Genomic DNA, 22,418 nt, shown 5'->3' on the forward strand with positions numbered 1-22,418 from the left:
TTATTGTGATAAAAGCGTGGGTGCTTTGTGCTATATTTTTCGTATATTGAGCGCCCGACGCTTTTATCACAATAATACTAGTACTTTTCGTTCATTATTGTTTTACGCTTATTTTAAAAATTATTTTTAACTTTTTAGTTCGATGTTCTTTAAAAGCGTGTTTTTTAGTTTTTTTAAACTATATTTATTTTTTATATTTTTCTATAAAACTGATGGATTTAGAAGAAAAACTGTAAAGATTTAATTTATACAAAACAATTAGATTTTCAATTTAATTTCTATAATTATTTTTGTGAGAATGCTAATTTACGAGTTAATTGTTAAAAACTAAAAAACTACCCTTTTTGCTAATTTTCAACCCAAAGTCGGCACGGTTTAAACTAATTTGATCAGCCTGAAATTTTTTGTAGCCACTTTTTATATGTATACACAAAACTTTGGGGGGAGAATTTCCAAATTTTAAAAATAAGGGACACCCTAATATATATATATATATAGGAAGCAGTTCAACCTAATACTCAATCTTATATATATAAGATTGAGTGTAATGTTGAACTGCTTCTTATTGTGTTTTTATTTTAGTGTACGTAAAGATGACTATTGTAATACTATTAGTTTATAAAAACTGTTAGATTTTAATTTATACAACACAAATAGATCGACAATTTAATATCAATAATTTTTTTTGTAAAAACGCTAATTTACGTGTTAATTGCTAAAAACTAAAAAACAAGCTCTTTTGGCAGATTTTCAATCCTAAGTCGGCACGGGTTAAACTTATCTAATCGGCATGAAATTTTTTTAGCCACTTTATATATAAAAAAAAAATTCGGGAGATGAGCCAGAAGAATTTCCAAAATTTTAAAAATAAAACCTATTTATAATTATATTTAATTTCTTAATATTTCTTTTAATTTTTTAGATAGAATATTTTCTATTTTATAAGCTAGTTATATATGTATGTTGTACATTTAAAAATAATAAGTTGGTAACCTTATATGGGATAGGGGATGGACATAAAAAGAATTTAACCATTTAAAATTTTTAAAAACAAATACTACTTAAATAAACTAAAAAAAATTCAAATTATTATTATTTTAGAGAAAATCTTGTAGTCAACCATAGATCAATCATCCTGCATAGATTTCAGTTTTGATGTTTAAAATATTTTACTATATTATAATTAATTGTCTTATTATACATAATAAAGGTGGATAAAAAACTTTGATCTTCGAAATTCTAATAAGAACCTTTTTAACTTTATTTTATACGTAAAGATAGACATTTTGTTAAGATTTGAGGTTTTTAAAAAGATTTTATTGGTCGCTCAACGTGTTTTTAGTAATTTCACCAAAAATACCCCAAAAAATAAAAAAACTGCCTTTATTATTCAATTATTGGTCAAATATTTTGATTAGTATATCAAAATAGTTTGATTTTTACTGTAGAATACAAATTTTTTAGTTTCAAAATCTTTAGTCAAAAATTGATAGCTTGGATATCATAATTAATGTCATTATATGGTATATTTCTAGTAAGTCTCAAGTAAGCTTAAAATTAAATTTTTTTTTTATATATGCAATTTGACTGATAATTACGTACATTATAAGTCATATTACTAATCTTAAAAACTTATATCTTTGTTTAAGGTGCAAGCTAAAATATATGATATTTTTGAAAATATTGATAGTTGACGGTTGATCATCAAATACTTTTCAATTTTTTTTTTTTATCAAACAATTTATTTATATGGATTTTATTTGATTAATTTATAAAATTATTTTAGTATTCTCAGTTCAAGTTTTTCAAAATTATTATTATTTAAATCTCGAGTCAGTCAGATAGTTCTAACAAGAATTTTTTTATATTTTGAACAGTAGTATTTCTTTTTTAATTTAATACACTTCTTAGAGAGATGTTTTATTTGTTAAACAATTTTACATTTATGTGTTATGAGTCAGTTTTCGATTGCATCTGTATTAAAGGCTTTGAATAAAAATGTTCACTAATAGATATAAGTATTTTGAGCACACTTTGAAAATTGTAAAAAAATGTAAAAAGATTACATAAATTAGAACTTATTTATAGGAGCTTTTGGCTAGTAATTTTTTTTTTTTTTTTTGACATAATCGGTAGGCGATGAGAATTGATATTTGAGTTTTCCATTATATACTTAAATTAAACTGAAAGCAAATTTTACTAAAAATTTGTGAGTTATGATTGTCAAATGTAATTCAAAATATAGACTAAAAATTGAGTTACAAAGACATTTTACGTAAAAAATGAAATGTTATGGCTTACATTACAGTTTATATTAAAACTGTATTGGTTTTAAAATAATTATATTATAATATAATTATATTCATATCAATATTTATTGATAGTTATTATAGTTATTAAGTTATAAATATAAAGTATTTATCATTAAAGAATAAAATTGATTCATACATTTTTTAAAAAGTTATAGCAACATAATGTAAAAAAATGTAAAATATAATATCAAGAATTTTTTTGAAGATCTCAAATCTTCACAAAATGTCTATTTTAATTTATAAAATAAAGTTAAAATTGTTCTCATTAAATTTTCGAATAACGACTTTTGCTTCGATGCGAAGCTGAGAAGTATTTATTTTACTATGAGGTGTTTATTTATTTTTTTTTTTTTTGTGTGTCTGTTACCACTTTTTCTCAGTTCTCACCAAACCGATTTCTTTCAATGATATGTCAAAAGATCACAAATCGTATCTAATCAATGACATTACCTTAAAAAATTTCCCTGGTTCACCGTAAATGGGGGAAACCTCTAAAAAAATTACAAATTTAAAAATTGCTAGTTTTCGAAATTTTCAAAAATGTTTAAATTTTTTTTACTTAAAACAGCCATAACTTTTTCAAAATTGAACAAATCAATATAATTTTTTTAGTAGATGCATAATATCTTTACTTATCATTTGGTTTATTTTTTTATAAATTTACTCTTTATCTGCCCACAGGGGTGGATTTCAAATGACAACTTTTTTACAAAAAATTAACTTTTTCAACTTGACACTGACACTTTTATATATATCTTAAATTAAAGCTTATGTAATATATTTTATTAGGGAAAAAAAATTTCGGACTTAATTTTGTCTTCACGGTGAAAACGGATATCAACGTCAATAAAAAAATATGATTTTTGTAAAAAAAATTCTTTTTTATATTTTTAACTTTATAATGCTATAACTTTTTGAAAAATGTATAGATCATTATATTTTTTTTGAGATAAGTACTATTTATATTTATATATTATTAATATATATATATTTATTTATTCATATATTACACTTCTAATTCATAAAACTTGTAATCAGAATATAAATAATGGAATAGGAGATCCTGTAGCTTTTGGAATAATCCATTATTTTTTTTAAATTAAACACTGTCTACAGATTTATATCGTATGTATATATGTATATACATACATATATAACTAGCTTATAAAATAGAAAATATTCTAACTAAAAAATTAAAAGAAATATTAAGAAATTAAAATTAAAAATATCAACATTAATTGTTCTTTGACAAATCTTATTCTTTGGGGTATTTCTCTTTATTACTGGGATTAGGGGAAATTTTTCAAAATTATGACGTTGATAGCTTCAATTAGATACATTACATGATGGCGTAGTAATCTTTGAGCAATTTCGGTCCAGTTGAAATGGGTGTAAATGCGTACATGGACACAAGAAAAAATTTATATTAACACGGGAGAGTATAACTAAGAGCTTTTCAGATACGCACGGAAACTAAATTATATTAAGTAAAAAAAAGGGCACAAAATGTAATGATGATAAAATTGTTAACAATAGTAATTTTGAAATTAATATAAAATATCTTCATACTCTGATTATTTGTTTTTCTAGTCATAAATTAAAAGTGATCATTGAATGTTTGAAATTTAACGTAGATCAACAAGGTGACACGAAATAACCTTACAATAATTTCACAATTGCTTAAATGCTATAATTTAATATTTTCTAAAAAGAAGGGTACACTTAAAATATTAGCTGAATGGTTTCTTAAAATCTGTAAAAACACCATTATAACAATAATAAATATTATAAAAGCCATATATCTAATTCAAATTTCAAATAATCAATAAAAAAATTGATATGAAGCCAATATAAAGTTAAGTCGAATTATCATAGGATGACATCAGTAAGTGGCCAAGAAATGTAACATATAAGAAACCGCTTAGGAAATTATAATCTCGAAAAATGCCCATAAGACTTTTTAAAAACACTTTGAGTCACGTTAAAAAGGACAATTTTGAATCGTTTGGGTTTGAGAATATATTTTTATACAAACAGCATATGTGAACGCTAGTCCAAAATTAGAAAAAGTTTTAAAATTTACATTTTTCGGTGTACAAAGTAATTATTTATTCAAATGTATTGCAATACACTCCATACATTTTTAATTGTATAAAAAAATGTATTTTTTATTTGCTAAGACATTTGTAAATAGAACTAATTAAATAAGATTTTATAGCAATAAAAATCAAGTATTTTTCTACGTAGTTGCTATATGCAAATTTTAATTATATTTAATTTGTGCCGATTGTTTTTGCATTAAAGTTAACATTGAATTGAAAAGTTAAAAATAAGTATATCCAAAATACTTTTATGTTTTAACATAATAATATGTGGTACTTAGATATATATTTAAAGTGTTTTTTAAGCATAAATCATTATTTTCATTCCTTTAAAGAGAATATTTAATTGATCATTGTATATAATCGGCAATAAAGAACAAATGTTTATCACCGAAATGTTTTTTAAATGCAACCTGATTACACTAATAAATAATCCGAAAAAACTCATGCAAAAGTATGATATTTTTAATGTACACGTTAATTTTGTACACAAGATGTGTAATTTTAACATAAAGTACCGAAAATTCTTACACAAATACAATATTTTTATAACTATTTATTAAAATTGTACTTTAAAATGTTTGCGTTAAAAACTTCTAATTTCTTTTATACGTGAAAATTCGGACTTTTTTTTTAAGAGTGTGGTCAATAATACTTCTTGCCTTGATACTTGATAAGTAAAGGGAATCACTTCCGTTGCGTTAGTCTATGATTTCGCATCCTCTCTACTCCAAATAGCTTTTTAGAGAGAATATTAAAAATAAATAAGTAGTAAAATTATTTTTATCTTAAATATTTTATTAAAACTTGGTCCCATAACCAAATAATTAAAATAGGGTTGTTATCTTTGGATAACAAAGCGTAAAACTGGATATATATGTATATATTCATATTGAATCACATATTCAAAATTGGAAATCCTTTGTTGTTTAGTTTTTACTATAGGCGTTATTATTCAGCATGCCGTGAAAATATATTATTATTAAGGGTTCATGTTAAAATAGGTAAAGTATTTAGGTAGAACCAACTAGGTTGGGTTTACTAGACCCCAGTAGGCGAACTACTATTTTCTATGTCGCGCTACAACTGCACTACAAATTAAAAAAAATATAGGTTAGCTATTGTTTTTTCTACTTCCAACTAAAAATTGAAGAATAAAAGCAAGTAAAACTGTTACTAATAATTCTATTAATAGAAAAGTATTTTTTCAGTTTCAATAAAATTTAAAGTAGTTACTCAGTCTCGATACAAAACAAATTTATAAAGTGCTAAAAATCATAATATTAACTATTGTCTTCAAACAGAACTAGTGCATTATATTAACTATAGTTTATATAATGTACTAGAAGTGTTACCAGAAATTTTTAACTAAGGAACAGAAATTAAAAGAAATTTTTAACTACGAATAACAGCTAGTATACTAGTTGTTATTTGTATATATTTTATTTAAAATTTACTACCACTCTTTTGTGTATGATGATACAATTGAAAGTAGCTAAAACACTGTCGATTGTTAATATGCTTATGCTCATTAAAAATAAAAAAGAATAAACTATATTTTTTCTATTATTTTAGTATAAATAGATGAATTGTTTCTTGTTTCTGTAAAATTATGACCAAAACATAAATTCAAAAGTTTTATAATTAAAACAATTTTTTTTCGTTTATTTAATCAGCTATTCAATAGAGTGGCATTCTATTTTCATTAATTATTTTTCGTTAACAATACAATTTTAACGCTTCTAAAAATGTAGCGAATTACTGTAGTTATGCTACAAGTGTCACGCTATACGATTTATTTTTTAATATGCAAAAATTGTACAATAATAAAACTTAGCAAATAAAACATTTAATTAAATACACATATAAAATTTTCATAGTTATAAAATATTTTATTGCTCATGATTACTTAGACTCTGTCTTAGAGTATAACAACAATTTCAAACACTAAATTACAATTATATGATAAAACAATGATAAAATATCTAAATTCAATGTTATTTTAATATAAATAAATAATTAGGTGGTTTTTTGTCATTGATGAGACTTATCTTTGTGATATACTATCAATAAATTTTCAATATTTCGTAAGATTTTAATTTATTGAGTCCATAATCGAATTGATATCCATAAATTCGTCTAAGATTATTGTAATTTAATTTTCCCTTGTAAAAAGTCAGCGACATCTATTGGTTGAAACGAATTGAAATTCATAAACGTTTTATTAAGAACAATAACGTTGGGTTCAGCTGACGTCATTGATAGTTTTATTTTTAGTTTCTGGTAAACACAAGTAAAGAAATATTGCACCTGTACCGGCAACTGCGCCAAATATTGTAAAAGTCATAGAAGTACCAATGTTTGCCAGCATAAGAGGACTAAACTGAATGACTAAGTAAAACATAATAAATCCAAAGCTTGTCGATAGACCACTTCCAAGTTCACGACAATACGATGGAAACATCTGTAAAATATAATTCTTATTATAGGAATAAAAATTAAACAATTATTTTCAAATCAAAATAAATTAGTATTTAATATACGTGATTGATTTTTTTTTAATCTAAAAAATTTCGTAAGAATAGCACTGTACATTTATATATAAACATTAATGAGTGTTTAAACATTAGTATGAAATAATGTTGTATAAGTTCAATTTCCATTAGTAAACAGAGTAAGAAAATATAATTGTGTCGAGTATAAAATAGAATAGTAAATCGAGTATTAAGGCATTACGATAACAATTGTACGCGCATGTATATATAGTTGTCTACTCACTTCTCCTGCCATTATCCATGGTAATGGAACGAGACCTATATTGACAAACAACATGTACGCAACAATAGACAGCAACGGTATAATGTTGAAGTTCGGAGACGTAATAGGAGATGCTGTTGCTGCTTTGATAATAGAAGGCGCGTTGTTTTGGACGGATACTGCCAAACACAATAGTGAAATTGATGTACCTGCGGCTGAGATGACTGCCAATGGACGCCTGCCGAATTTTCTCGTAAGACAGCAGGCAAGGATAGACACGGCAAGTCGGATGACGTCCAAAGCTATCGTAGAATAGTATTCGTTCAGCTCGGGGCTAATGCGTCTGAGCAAAGTCACGGAATAGAAAGCGACTGCGTTTACTCCGGAGAATTGTTGAACAAAGAAAAAAGTGACCAGCACTACGAGTGGCTCGAGGAATGACGTTCGGCCGATGCATTTCCAAAAGTTTGGTTTTTGTTCAGCGGTCACTGTCGGCGATGTTTTTTTATAGCAGTCGACTGAAGTGATCGGCTTGCCAGACAAACGGCTGTGAGCCCGTTCCGCCGATTCCACGAGACCCTTTTCGCGTAACCATATAGGCGATTCGGGCGTGAACCATATTATCAAATAGCCGGCGAACGGGACCAATGAACACAAAGCCGACACTAATCGCCAGTCAAGAAATGTGCCCATTGTGTGCACTGCAAGAATGCCGGCCGATATCGAGAAAGATATCATAGCAAGAGCTGCGCCCCTGTATTGCGGCTCGGTAACTTCGGCTATATAAACGGCCGATGGAGGGCCCATCATTCCTGTGCACAGGCCAGTCAATAGACGGCCTACAAATACAGCAGGCAAGCTTTTGGCTAGCGACACTGCGGCCCAGCCAATAACAAATGGTACACAAATCAACAGGTTGGTGGTCTTTCTTCCCATTTTGTCCATCGAAATGCCTCCCAATACGCTACCTGCTGCCATAGGTAGAGCTGCCATGCTAGCTAAAAAATCAATTAATTCAGTATTACAATTTTTGTTAATTATCGAGTTGTCTAGATGGACATTTTTTTGCTTAGGATTCTGACCACAGAGTTGGCCGATGGGGTAAATTGTTGACAAAATAAGTACAGCTAATTGGTATTAATTTTGTATTAAGAAATTTTTAACAATTTATAAATTCAGAATTATTAATATAAATTTTTTAAATGCATAAAGTGACAACTAGTGAAAAGTTTTTGTACAAATCATTAATCAAATAAAATAGCTATTCCGAAATTAGTAAAAAAACTTGATTCAATGAGATTTTATAAGAATTTAAAATTGAAAAGAATTTTAGAGTTTTGACATTTATTAATTGAACTTTTAAGATTTTTAATTAACTTTATGTCGACTAAAATCTGTCTTGAAATTTTGAATACCCATACCAGTGGTGTTAAATAATCGAATTAATACTGAACAAAAATATTTGTTGATTATTTAATATTTGTATTGTTGAATGATCACTATTATAATAAACATAAACATATAAAGTATAATGTATACATGGTATATTTTTATTATGTTTTAAATGGTTCGTATTTCAGAGGAAACGGTTTAGATGGCTAAAAAATCAACATTTTTTTCTTTATGTCATAAATTTTTAGTATAACTATCAAAGAGTTTGTTTCCAAAGGTTAAAAGAAAAATTTCGATTCGATCTTACGAGGGTATTTAAATGAGCATCCCCCCTAATATGGCGGATCATATGGTATCTAAAATCAGACTGTCATTGTGGTAGTCTTTTATGAATTAACATTGGCAAGCTGAAAATGAAGCTTATGAAGGATTACTCTATGAGACTGGAATCACTGATTAGCCAGTAAGTAATAAAAAAAACATGATTACTGTCTCAATTTTGTTGTTTTGAACAATCTTTTTTTTTAACGCGTTTTTCTCGAAATAACTTAGAATTTGTGTATATTCTAGCTTAAAAATTTTATGACCAATCATTTTAATAATTAGCAGATACTTGCTTTATATAATTATTCACTATGCGAACCTAAATCCTTAGTCATATCATTGCTTTATAAATTTTTTAATTGCAAAAAAAGTTATGAAAAATATCAAAATCGATGTATCTCGTGTATACACACATCTACAAAATTTAATTTTCAATTTTTTTTGGTGCAATTAAGTTTTTATAGAAGAGACATATTTTATTTAACTTAATTTGAAACCTTATTGATTTTGAATGAAAACTAGATAATGTACAAAAACAGCTACTTTTGACAGTGATGTTCCATGAGCAGCTACTCATATCTNATTGCTTTATAAATTTTTTAATTGCAAAAAAAGTTATGAAAAATATCAAAATCAATTTTTTTTGGTGCAATTAAGTTTTTATAGAAGAGACATATTTTATTTAACTTAATTTGAAACCATATTGATTTTGAATGAAAACTAGATAATGTACAAAAACAGCTACTTTTGACAGTGATGTTCCATGAGCAGCTACTCATATCTTCCATGTATTTTGTAAACTTATAGGTTTAGATTAAGCTATTAAGAGATAGCAGTTTTAAAAAATTCATTAGGGTATTTTCCCTACCAACAAGAATGTGAAATTCCGATCAGGAGATTTTCAACGAACAATATAAGAAAAACATTTTTTTACGCGTCAAGTTATCTACGGATTCCATTCGACTTAGCACATGGCAAAGTAAACTGATGACACATTTTGTTTTTTAATGACAAGTTTTCTGTCATTCATCAATTCTCTTGTAAACGACATGAGGTCGCTTTTTGCCAACTGTATCCCTCTTTTACCGCTCGCCTTCCTTCCTTTATTTATTTATTAACGCTTTGTATCGGAGAGTATTTGCTGGTTTTGAGAGCAAATTTAACACACGACGAATTTGATGGGGATGACTTTGAGGGATTGAAGGCGAGACAGGGTGTATTTTTCAACCCAGATAAATGTTTAAAAGTACAATGTGGGCTTGCAACACAACACAATGGTCATAAAGAACTATTACCCTTTCGTTTCTTGATTCTACATTATATAGAGTTTCACGTTTTTGTGACATCTATTGATTTATGGTATAGTGTAGAAATCATTGGTTTTAGTTAGTAACACAATTATTCATTTCTATTTATCATACAAAATAAAATAAAATTACTTTTTAATTTTTAATTACAATTCAATTTTGATTAATATTGCCTATGAAATGTCTTATGAAGTTATGTTGCCTAATATAAACTCCTTATATAAATTTGCACTTTTTTCTGTACTACCATACAACGCTTGTATTAATCTCATTATATCGGTATTTCAATTTTGTATTTAGTTCTTATTTTTTAAGTTCCATGCTTACTTTAGTATTAGAATTATTCTATTACTTATCATTAATTACTTTCATCGTGTTTAATGTTCCCTCTAAAAGCTATTGCTTGTACCAGAGTAGACAGGAACACCTACATAATCCAACGGAATCAAACCCTGATACACATGCACCGAGGCACGACGTGTTACCAACTGAGCTAGGTAGGCCATCTAATTATATGAAACAGACTTGATGTCTGTATCATATATTTTCAGGAGTTTTAAATTTTTATGGAATTTGGCTAAATAAATTAATAAATCTAAGTAAATAAATTTTGTAATTTCACAAAACTTGATCAACTTTTGAAAACAGCGAAAAGATCATAATTATGTTTAAAAGTAAATAAAATTAACCAAAACTAAGTAATTTTATATCAAAGCAATTTTTATTCAAGTCTGTGTAAATTTATGGGCTATATACTTGTAGACAGAATCAAACTAGAAGCATTAGTGTTATGGATATGGAAAAAAATTACAAAGGAAAAGTGGATAGACGAGAAAAGAAATGAGCAAGTTCCAGAAAAAGTACGAGAAGAAAGACAGGTAATGAAGGTGATTGAATCAAGAAAAATAAAGTTAATCGGACACATCATCCGACACAATGGTTTTATAATCAACATATTCGAAGGAAAAATAACTGAGAAGAAACCAAGTGGACGCCCAAGGAAACATTATTTTGAAAATATCTTGGAATTCACGAAATGCGCGTCTTTTGTTTCACTGAAAAATTTGGCGTCAAACAGAAAGGAGTTGCTTCAACGTTGTTGCCTTTAATAGACGATGATGACACTTAAGATGTATACAGAATTATAAAGCATTTTACTCACCGATTTGTTTATCATTATTATTGTTATTATTACATTCATGGCTATGTTTCTAATTAAGTTTTAAATTGGAATGATTTTAATTGAAAAATTTAAACAAGCAATTACTTACAGATAACGTTCAATTTTGGGTTGTATGAATCATGGTTTAAAAGTAAATTAATTTTTTTAACTATTGTTGATTCATGCGTTCTATAATAAAAACTAAATAATAATGAATGTGATGCTCAATAGGTATAAACGTGTATACTTGAAGAGGATCGAATAGCCTTTGTGTACAACAGTTGAAACATTTAATCCTTTTGAGTGGGCACCGTATGATTAACTATATTGTTTGCTCAGTTAAGCCACATCGGTATAGCTTATAAGTGCGCCAAACGATTTCGAATATTGGTAACCCTTGTCGACGTTCATATTAATTTCAGTAAAACTAGGGATTAAAATGTTTTCGAGTGGTTTCTATATGCTGAATAATAGACTGTACAACTGAATGGTAGAACTGAAAGAAATAGCTTGAAATATAAACTAAATAATATACTACTGTCTGACCTTAGGCGTCTAAGTTATCATCTTTTTTAAGTTCGACCGTCAGAATTTTAGTAAAATTAATAATTTCAACTTTTATTTCTGTTGCGAATACTTTTATTCGGCATAATTTTTTAACGATTGATTTTTAGTAATTTAATTCTGCATTGCCCGTACAATTCACGTGATATTGTTGATAATTGATTCATAGGAAATAAATACCAAATCGAAATTATGCTCACCTATCCAAGATTCTTGACTGCTATCGATTCTGATAGCCGAATGGTCGTCCTTGAGTTGCGGTAACAACACGGCAGAGAAACCGACGGTCATGCCTGAGCCCAGTGTCACGATCAAAGGCCCTGACGCAGCAAACATCTGTAAAGAGTTTTTTGTTATTATTCGTTACTGGATAATGTGGAATACACTTGAAAATCATCGCGTACACACGACAAAAGAGTTACCACAAAAATACTCGGGTCCCGTTAAAGGAAATATCAAAATGTTATGAATCGCGAAACGTTCAACTTAAAAATATAAATAATAATAGAAAATCACAATTTACCTGTTTGACTACAGGAGGCACGTTAAGTTTAATAAACATTTTGGTTAGGTATTTTATGTTACAAATGTGTTTCTAGATTGTAGAAGTAGAACTATCGTCATAATATCATAGTCATAGTATCCGATGGCATGTCATTAGCAATGTGCACAATTATGACTTAAGTGAAGTGGATGGTAATCAAAATGATGTTTTTTTCTGTTGCAAATTGCTTGATGATGCTTATTCTTTTCATAACACCTTAAAAATAATGATTCTCATTCAATGTAATTTCTTGTAACATTTTTTTTTTTATAAATGCTTTAATTGTCATTGTCGTCTCATCTCGATGGAGTCGTGCAGAGTTAAGTTTACACGACTATCATTAAGTATAGACAACATTTCTAGTGGTGTATATACCTAAAAACAACACCTAATGATTTATATGTAGTGTATATAATCCCATGGTCGATCAAAGAGTAATAATTATTGGGATACACGTCAAGGTCTCGGTCAAAAGATCATTGTATTACCGTGGCACGTACAATCTCAGAATTTGTTTTTTTTTAATCCTTCCTTATATTAAATTACAATTGTTTTTGATACATATTTTAAAAACTCCGGGGATCTGTATGCAATTATCAAGTCAAGATAACATCTGTTTTTACCTTGGCAAACAATTCAATTAAAAAAAAAGTCATATAAAGTGTATATAAAAATAGTATTTTTTTCTATCGTGAACGTTTTTTTTTTTATTTACATTTTCTATGTATGTAATCGATTTCCGGACGACTAAGTGAAAATACTTTAGAAATGTTTACAATTATTTTAAGTAAAATATTAACGAAAAATCTAAAATACTGTTTAAATAACTTTTTAAAGTCTATCATCATAAGATCATCGTCTCTAATTTTACTATTCGTTTTGTATTCAATAAAACTTTTATTACAAACTTAACCAACTGTACATATTTTACATAGTTATTTTGAAATTTAAGAAATTGTAAATTATTGTAAAAAATATAATTTTAAAAGTATTTTTTCTAGGGAAACTGCAAAACACATATAATTTAATATTATAGCTACCAGATTGCTAATCAGCTATTAAAAAATTGTTCCGTTCTATCACATATCAACTGTGTCATATAAATTACAGAAAAACTCAAACATGTGTCGTAAATCGCTATCATAATTTTCTCGTAAAAGTGAAACGTAACAGTATTATCATTATAACATTGAATATCAATTATTATGATAGTTTACGAAATTCTAACGGGTTTCCATAGGTCCTAGACCTAATTGATTCGTTCTCAGACAGCGTTAAAAGTTATGTAAAAGCAAAATGCACACCAAATACAACTACTACAATAGTGAAGCAGAACTGATTGATATAACAATTCAATTGAGTTATTAGGCTGCTACTGTAAACTGTGTTTTTACTAAAACAAAAATTTTAATTTTATATAATTTTTCTAAGTTACAACTAACTGGTAATGAGTGGAAAATCAATATACTTCCTGGTAGCACAAAAAGTAAAGTATATATCTATAGGTTTCTAATGTGAAACATATAGTTGTATCAAATTGTTATAAATACTTATTGTTTCAAATGGTTTTAATGCGTTATAATACTTTCTAGTCAATAAACAGAAACGAATATTTAAAAAAACATATTAAATAATATAAATGATTTTGGTGATAACAGCGCATATTACATGCTTAATTTTAATATTGAAAATAAATTATCTAAGAAAATTCAACTAATAATTTCTACTTGAAAGTATAGTAACAGTTTACCTTAATTTGGATTGTTAAGGACATCAAATATTGAATAATTTCATCTAAAATCACTAAATTAAATTTACCGTAAATAATAAAAACAATCTATATATTTTTTTGATCAAAATGTTTACATACAAAATACTTAATGTACTTGGTATGCGGCGCACTCGGTACTTGTCTTTGGCAAACGTGCTGCCCGACGAATTCAAACTCGCGCTATCACTCGAACGTCCCTCTCACCAAACCGGCTAGACGTTTGCCCCTACAAAGTCCCCTCCTAATAAAGTAATTTTGTTTTTCGGATAAGTAAAACGTTTCTAATAAACACTTAAACTAAATTATACTAGTATTCACGTATAAAAAAAAAATCTACAATTATCACAGATTTTGATGTGTTCTTTTTCTGATGATTAACGACGATGAAGACATTTATAAATAGCACAATATACAACACTGGCTTGGCTATTGTAACGGACCGAGCATAATTATTTTATGGCAATTATTTACTTTTTAGAATCGACTGTGTCAATGCATCGGTAAATACTACATTTGAGTAACTAACTGCTGTATTAACTAATGTCAGGTGGTATTTAAAAAAAAAAAACGACCAACACGACTCGCAGCTTGCATTATGTTCGGACAATTGTATAGGATTAATGTGTTCGGTTTTGTTTAGAATCAAATAAGAAACTCTGTCGCCAGCATGAATGGATGTTGTGTAATTGATATTATTCATCGGATAAACAACATTATTGTTCTGTTTATTTTGTGTGCGAGATGATTTCTAATTATTATTACCGACTGTTGTCATACTCGGTGACAACGCAATTACAATAATTAAAGCCAATTACTTGCATTACAGTCGGCAACGGCACGCAGTTGATAAACGAGCCGAGATCGAGCTCGACAAACGCATTTGGCCTGTTGCGTATGGACATTGGCGTATTTTTTTATGACCAAGCAAAAACGGAAACTGGAGGTTTCGGTCGCAGCAGGACTAGGTACATTGCGGGATAGTCTGCCACACAATGGCACGTGATGCAACAGTATAGCGGAAACGTTTTTTTCGGCCAACAAACTAGACCAATAAACTCATAGCCGGACGCATTGTGTTTTTGCGTGCAGCTACCGTGCTACCCAAACGCATACACAATCCGCATTCGAATACCACAGGCCTAAATACACAAAAACTGCCATTGTGCTCGACCATATTACATTAGAGCGCATCCCGTGCATTGGCGAATACCGGTAGCGTTTTCGGTAGCATATACCATTTGGTGTAAAAAAAAAAAAAATACCGTCCAGGACAATATAATAACATCCTCTATTTGTTCCTACAGTCTTTTGTGAGTGCGACTATTTTTTTTTTTTTTTCTTTTGTAAATTTCACGGCTATTTCGTGTGTGTGTGTGTTAAAAAGTGAAAATATCCCTTGGGTGGTTACAGTAGCTGCACCACACAGCGCACGCAGGGCATTACATGTAAAAACAACCAAGGCAGTAGTTCGAGGTTTATCTAAAAAAAAAAAAATAATAGTATCGCCCACACATAATATCACTGAATGAACCCAACAAAATTTGTAACAGACCTATGTGCGTTACGTAAGCGTCGAAAATTTGATAATCGCACAAAACGTACAATAATGTCTGTGAAAATATAAACTACCCAAATGTAAATCTGATCCCAAAATGCCTTTTTATATAGTTTATTCCATTTTTTTTACTCGGAGTTCATTCGAAGGTTTATTTTTATTTGCGCAACTCTCGGATTACATAATAGTACACAAACAAATGAGTGTAAAAGAAAAAATTGATACGCTTATATGAGTGCATATCATGTACCTGTCAGTTGCAAAAAAAAATATCCTGTATAAATGTTCACTACTTTATAGGAAAATATATGTACAATAGCAAGTAATATGTTGTAAAACGAAATAGAAGGTACTTATTTGTAATAAAAACGTTTACATTTTTTGAGAGAGCATCGATTTTAAATATATATATATATTTAATAAAATTGTCGAGTATCTGAGAAATGAAACCCGTTCGTGTCGGACTGGGTGTTCAAGACGTTTTAAGAAAAAAAGCGGACGAGGGTAAAAAATGAAATGTTGACGTAAATGTTTTCTATTTTGCAAAAANAATATGTTGTAAAACGAAATAGAAATAGAAGGTATTTGTAATAAAAACGTTTACATTTTTTGAGAGAGCATCGATTTTAAATATATATATATATATATTTAATAAAATTGTCGAGTATCTGAGAAATGAAACCCGTTCGTATCGGACTAGGTGTTCAAGACGTTTTAAGAAAAAAAGCGGACGAGGGTAAAAAATGAAATGTTGACGTAAATGTTTTCTATTTTGCAAAAAATTATAATATAACGAGAAAACTAAAAAGATTTTAATAGATTAAAATCTATCGATTACAAAATTCTTGGGGTGGCCTTTAGCTTTTACACATTTTGCAAGTTTAATAATAATTACGTATGTCATATTTATTTTAGAAAATCTATAAAATTTAATAATACGGTTATTTGTAGTTAAGCTAATTCAACACAAGTGTAGGTTCTCCCAAATTTATATTGTAAACTAATAATTTATATACAGCTATAAAATAATATAATGATTAATGAAGCCCATCCTAGTTGAAAGTACGTATGAACATTTACATATTTCAACTTAATATCATTGTACATATTTTATTTAAAATTTTAACCAATTTGTCGATAAANCATTGTATATATTTTATTTTAAATTTTAACCAATTTGTCGATAAAATGAATAGTTAACATGACTATGAAAAAAATGTTCAACATTTTAATAGATTTACACTCCCTTTGTAGTGTGTGAAATATTTTAAGTACAAATTAAATATGAACATTTTTAAAATTTAAACAACTGAACTACTTGTTACAATAATTGTCTAATGATATAAAAGAACATTAATAAACTAAATTTATGTATTTACTTAAAAATGTTTTAATATTAAAATAAACTTGCCTGTATTACTTATAATTTTGAATTTAAAAACACTTGCAATTTATAAGCATAATAATTTTAGATATTTTTAACAAAAAAAATATTAAGTAAAACTATATAGAACTTTTAGTAACTAAATTATTTATTGAAGAACCTTATTACTTTATATTTTATAGATCTCTACTTAGCATTCAGACGACTTCTAGCTGATTTTGAAGACGAGCCTATTAAAATTATTCTAATCCTAAAAAACTTACATTACACTTTAATATCAGTTACTAAATAATGAGAAATTTCTTCGTGAAAGCATCTTGAAAATAACAAAGTTTGAAATGCAACCATTTGTTGCTAACTTATTAGAAATACACTCCATTCTGATATAGTTTTATATAGACATGAATGATTTTACAATTGACAAAATGAATATAATAGAAAGTACGCAGTGATCCAAAATTTAAAAAAAGGTGGCCAAAAATCATATACTGAATATTATAACCGTATACCTTTTTCAATGAGTAAAAAGTCAATGTCTAAATGAGATATATTCATATATGTCTTTTAAATATTTTTTAGAATCGAAGTTTAATATGAATTTTGAAATAAGAGACCTTTTGTTAAGTGGTATTTTTTTAAAAATAATTTAGAAACAAGATTTGAAAGCGTTTTCAATACGCTAAACACGATATAACTGTAAAACAATAAACGTTAAAATATTAANTTTAGTAACTAAATTATTTATTGAAGAACTTTATTACGTTAAATTTTATATAGCCCTACTTATCCTTCAGCCGATTTCTAGCTGATTTTGAAGATGAGCCTATTAAAATTATTCTAGTCCTAAAAAACTTACATTACACTTTAATTTCAGTTACTAAGTAATGAGAAATTTATTCGTGAAGACATCTTGAAAATAACAAAGTTTGAAATGCAACCATTTGTTTCTAATTTATTAGAAATACACTCCTTTCTTATATAGTTTTATATAAGAATGAATGATTTTACAATTGACAAAAAGTATATAATAGAAAGTACGCAGTGATCCAAAATTTTAAAAAAGGTGGCCAAAAATCATATACTGAATATTATAACCGTATACCTTTTTCAATGAGTAAAAAGTCAATGTCTAAATGAGATATATTCATATATGTCTTTTAAATATCTTTTAGAATCGAAGTTTAATATGAATTTTGAAATAAGAGACCTTTTGTTAAGTGGTATTATTTTAAATATAATTTAGAAACAAGATTTGAAAGCGTTTTCAATACGCTAAACACGATATAACTGTAAAACAATAAACGTTAAAATATTAATAAGATTTTTCTAGTAATATCATTAAATAAATAAGGTTCCAAAAATTACAGCCATAGTTTGATCTACTATCATACTGTTATAATATTTTTCAAACAAAGTTAAAACATAATATAATAACTTTGTATAATATAATTTAAACTACTGTAAAAAAAGAATATATATATTAAAAATACATTTATTTCATAAATGTAGAGATGTTGTTGATGGTTTGAATTTGAATTTGATCAGTAGCTATTCGTTGATCTTAGCGAGTAATATATATTGCAGAATCATCTGCAAACATAAAGGTTATTTAGTTAGTGTCAGTCAGAATATCGGCTGTGTAGAGTAGGTACAAGATAAGATCTACTTTACACGGTCGATATACGATTTTTATTTGTATTTGTATATATACAAGGAATTCTACAATCTTANTCTTTTAGAATCGAAGTTTAATATGAATTTTGAAATAAGAGACCTTTTGTTAAGTGGTATTATTTTAAATATAATTTAGAAACAAGATTTGAAAGCGTTTTCAATACGCTAAACACGATATAACTGTAAAACAATAAACGTTAAAATATTAATAAGATTTTTCTAGTAATATCATTAAATAAATAAGGTTCCAAAAATTACAGCCATAGTTTGATCTACTATCATACTGTTATAATATTTTTCAAACAAAGTTAAAACATAATATAATAACTTTGTATAATATAATTTAAACTACTGTAAAAAAAGAATATATATATTAAAAATACATTTATTTCATAAATGTAGAGATGTTGTTGATGGTTTGAATTTGAATTTGATCAGTAGCTATTCGTTGATCTTAGCGAGTAATATATATTGCAGAATCATCTGCAAACATAAAGGTTATTTAGTTAGTGTCAGTCAAAATATCGGCTGTGTAGAGTAAGTACAAGATAAGATCTACTTTACACGGTCGATATACGATTTTTATTTGTATTTGTATATATACAAGGAATTCTACAATCTTATGACAAATCGCCACAAAAAAGTAGGCGAATTTGTCAGAACTTCTTTAGACACTCTATGTATTACATCATCATCAACATCCATTAAAGGCAATGCCTTGTCGTTGAAATATATATATTTATTAGTATACCATATGCATTTAACTATATTGATTAACATTTATTATAATCTCAATAAAAAAAGTGCCCTGAGGCAATATAACAAAAAAGTTAAAAAACGTATATTTTATAATCTTAATCAAGCTTAGGATTTTAAACAGAAACAGCGCCAATCTTATTACACATGTGCCTTTTACAACGATTCTTTATTACAAATATTGAGTTCATTATGTTTAATGCTCGCAAAAAAAAAAAAATAGAATTGTAATAGCCGTAAAATCAGTATACTTAATTGTTTAACGTTATCATAACGTTAAACAATAAAAGTTTAAACGTTTTAAAACTTAAAAAATAACTTTTTTTACTTCAATTTTATTACTATTATTAATAATATTAGAAAAAATAAATTATATGAACGTTTAAACGCTTAATTATTGTTCTAGTAAAATCGGTTATGATAACAATTATAATAAAATTAACAACAATGTGTATTGATCAAGTAATAACTTTGACCGATTACTTTAAAAAGAATAGCAGATAATAATAATTAATTTTTATTAAAATATTTTCAGTAGACAGTTATCTATTCAATGGTATAGTTTTCAATGTGCAACTCTATGAATATATATATATATATATGTGTGTGTGTACTTGTTTATAATTCTGTTAGGAAAAAAATTATGTGAGTATTGATAATGAATTACATTGAATATGATGTAAGTAAATGTTTTTAGTTTTATATAAGGGTGTACAATAAAACGTCATTAATATATTATTAAACACTATCCTTATGCAGTATAGTGTATTTCTAAAACAGCAAACATTCAATTTTTGTAATAGTTTCGTCACAGTGTGAAATTACAATGATAAAAATGGTGATACTTTTTTTAATCATATTTGATTTTGCTTATTATATGAGAACAAATACATTTACAAAAATGAATTATACTTGTTAATACACTTTAATATGTGTATAATATACCTCCAATAAAAAAATTTTAATTTTCTAAAATTAAAAATATGGTTTTTGGCCACCTTTTTTAATATTGATAAAACGATTTTCTAGGATTTAGAAAAAAATATCGTTATGTTTGCGAATTTGTTTGGAAGTAATTTATAGTATATTTACCAAAAAATGACAAATTTTCGAAAATAATTTTAATTTTAACACATTTATTTTCTATAAATCATATTTATACCTTTTTTTACAAGAATATAATATTGCGGTTTGCCGACGTAATTTCCCCTTTAAAATATTTTAACACTAATTTTTTTTTTCTTTAATTATTCGATCGACTAATTAAAAAATGTATAAAATATCCAAAATTTCTTTTAATTGAAGAAGACAAAGATGATTCAGTTTTAAGCATTGGCTAAATTATGTGTTTTGTGTATTTTAAAAAACTTTTTTTTGCACATAGAGCATTTCCTACATTTACTTTTCCAATGTTTATGGATTTAGAAATTTGAATAAGCTTTAGAATAGAAAAAAAAAAGCACATATAAGGTGTAGATATGGAAACTAATTTCTATTGTTCTTAGTTTTTGTAACAATTAACCTGTTTCCATACTTTTTCAACGATCTGTATGATTTAACTTTTAATAAAATTACCATTTTGTTTATGGCTTTATCATTTGATAATATCATAGAAGTTACTGATGTAATTATTTAAACAAGATAAAAAAATCATATCAACTGGTTTTTTGGTTAATAAGCAAATTTTAAAGTACAATAAAATCGTGCTCAAGTNTTCCTTTTTTTACAAGAATATAATATTGCGGTTTGCCGACGTAATTTCCCCTTTAAAATATTTTAACACTAATTTTTTTTTCTTTAATTATTCGATCGACTAATTAAAAAATGTATAAAATATCCAAAATTTCTTTTAATTGAAGAAGACAAAGATGATTCAGTTTTAAGCATTGGCTAAATTATGTGTTTTGTGTATTTTAAAAAACTTTTTTTTGCACATAGAGCATTTCCTACATTTACTTTTCCAATGTTTATGGATTTAGAAATTTGAATAAGCTTTAGAATAGAAAAAAAAAAGCACATATAAGATGTAGATATGGAAACTAATTTCTATTGTTCTTAGTTTTTGTAACAATTAACCTGTTTCCATACTTTTTCAACGATCTGTATGATTTAACTTTTAATAAAATTACCATTTTGTTTATGGCTTTATCATTTGATAATATCATAGAAGTTACTGATGTAATTATTTAAACAAGATAAAAAAATCATATCAACTGGTTTTTTGGTTAATAAGCAAATTTTAAAGTACAATAAAATCGTGCTCAAGTCTGTAAAAATATTTTAAAATACATAAGGCACATACAGCGTTGTAGGTCATTTACCTGAATAACTGTTAGTGTAAAAAAAGAAGCCACCCAGAAACCACTAATTCACCGTTTTCTCTTTATTTTTTTCAACATCGACAGAAATAGGACAAAAAATATGTTGTTAGTAAGGAAATCTAACTACCTAAGGCGAACCTAGAGTGATTAAAATAATTGTAATAGTACAAAAGTCACTCGTTTAAAATTTTATAACCGAGTAATGGTCTAAGAAAAATTAATCAAATAACCATTTATTTTTAAAAACTTAAAAACGCTATGCAATAAAATTTTAATAAAAAAATAATCTCTGTATCCAACACCAGTTAACACGGCTGGTTAAAGAAAGTGTACCGGAAATCGTGCGATAAAAAGAGTCACGGTACGGGAATAAAACCTGCGACCCAAGGCGTCGTAGAGACAAACCTTACCCCTAGGCTTATAGGTGCTGTTAAAGGTTGATAACGTGAAAAGCGGCTGAGGGAATCACGGTAACACGTCATTGTTAAAACTA

At 27.1% G+C, this 22,418-nt stretch overlaps 1 protein-coding gene across 1 annotated transcript; it reads right to left on the reverse strand.

The window, feature by feature from the left end:
• Positions 1–6,083: 6,083 nt before the first annotated feature.
• LOC126907775 (facilitated trehalose transporter Tret1-like) lies at positions 6,084–14,676 on the reverse strand. Its single transcript, XM_050689363.1, has 5 exons — positions 14,215–14,676; positions 12,444–12,680; positions 12,121–12,256; positions 7,193–8,169; positions 6,084–6,878 (listed from the first exon to the last, which is right to left on the reverse strand). The coding sequence occupies exons 2-5, from the start codon at positions 12,480–12,482 to the stop codon at positions 6,660–6,662; spliced, it is 1,371 nt and encodes a 456-aa protein (XP_050545320.1). The 5' UTR covers positions 12,483–12,680; positions 14,215–14,676; the 3' UTR covers positions 6,084–6,659.
• Positions 14,677–22,418: the final 7,742 nt, after the last annotated feature.

The sequence above is a fragment of the Daktulosphaira vitifoliae genome, unplaced genomic scaffold (genome assembly GCF_025091365.1).
Source record: "Daktulosphaira vitifoliae isolate Bord-2020 unplaced genomic scaffold, ASM2509136v1 Scaffold_5, whole genome shotgun sequence".
Classification (NCBI taxonomy): Eukaryota; Metazoa; Arthropoda; class Insecta; order Hemiptera; family Phylloxeridae; genus Daktulosphaira; species Daktulosphaira vitifoliae.

What these genes read in the sequence shown, in the direction of transcription:
- LOC126907775 (XM_050689363.1), bottom strand. Translation starts at nt 12,482, where the DNA reads ATGTTTATTAAACTTAACGTGCCTCCTGTAGTCAAACAG. An exon ending in CAGTCAAGAATCTTGGATAG is followed by an intron (nt 8,170 to 12,120) that starts GTGAGCATAATT and finishes TTGATTTTTTAG; the next exon opens with CTAGCATGGCAGCTCTACCT. An exon ending in CATGGATAATGGCAGGAGAA is followed by an intron (nt 6,879 to 7,192) that starts GTGAGTAGACAA and finishes TATATTTTACAG; the next exon opens with ATGTTTCCATCGTATTGTCG.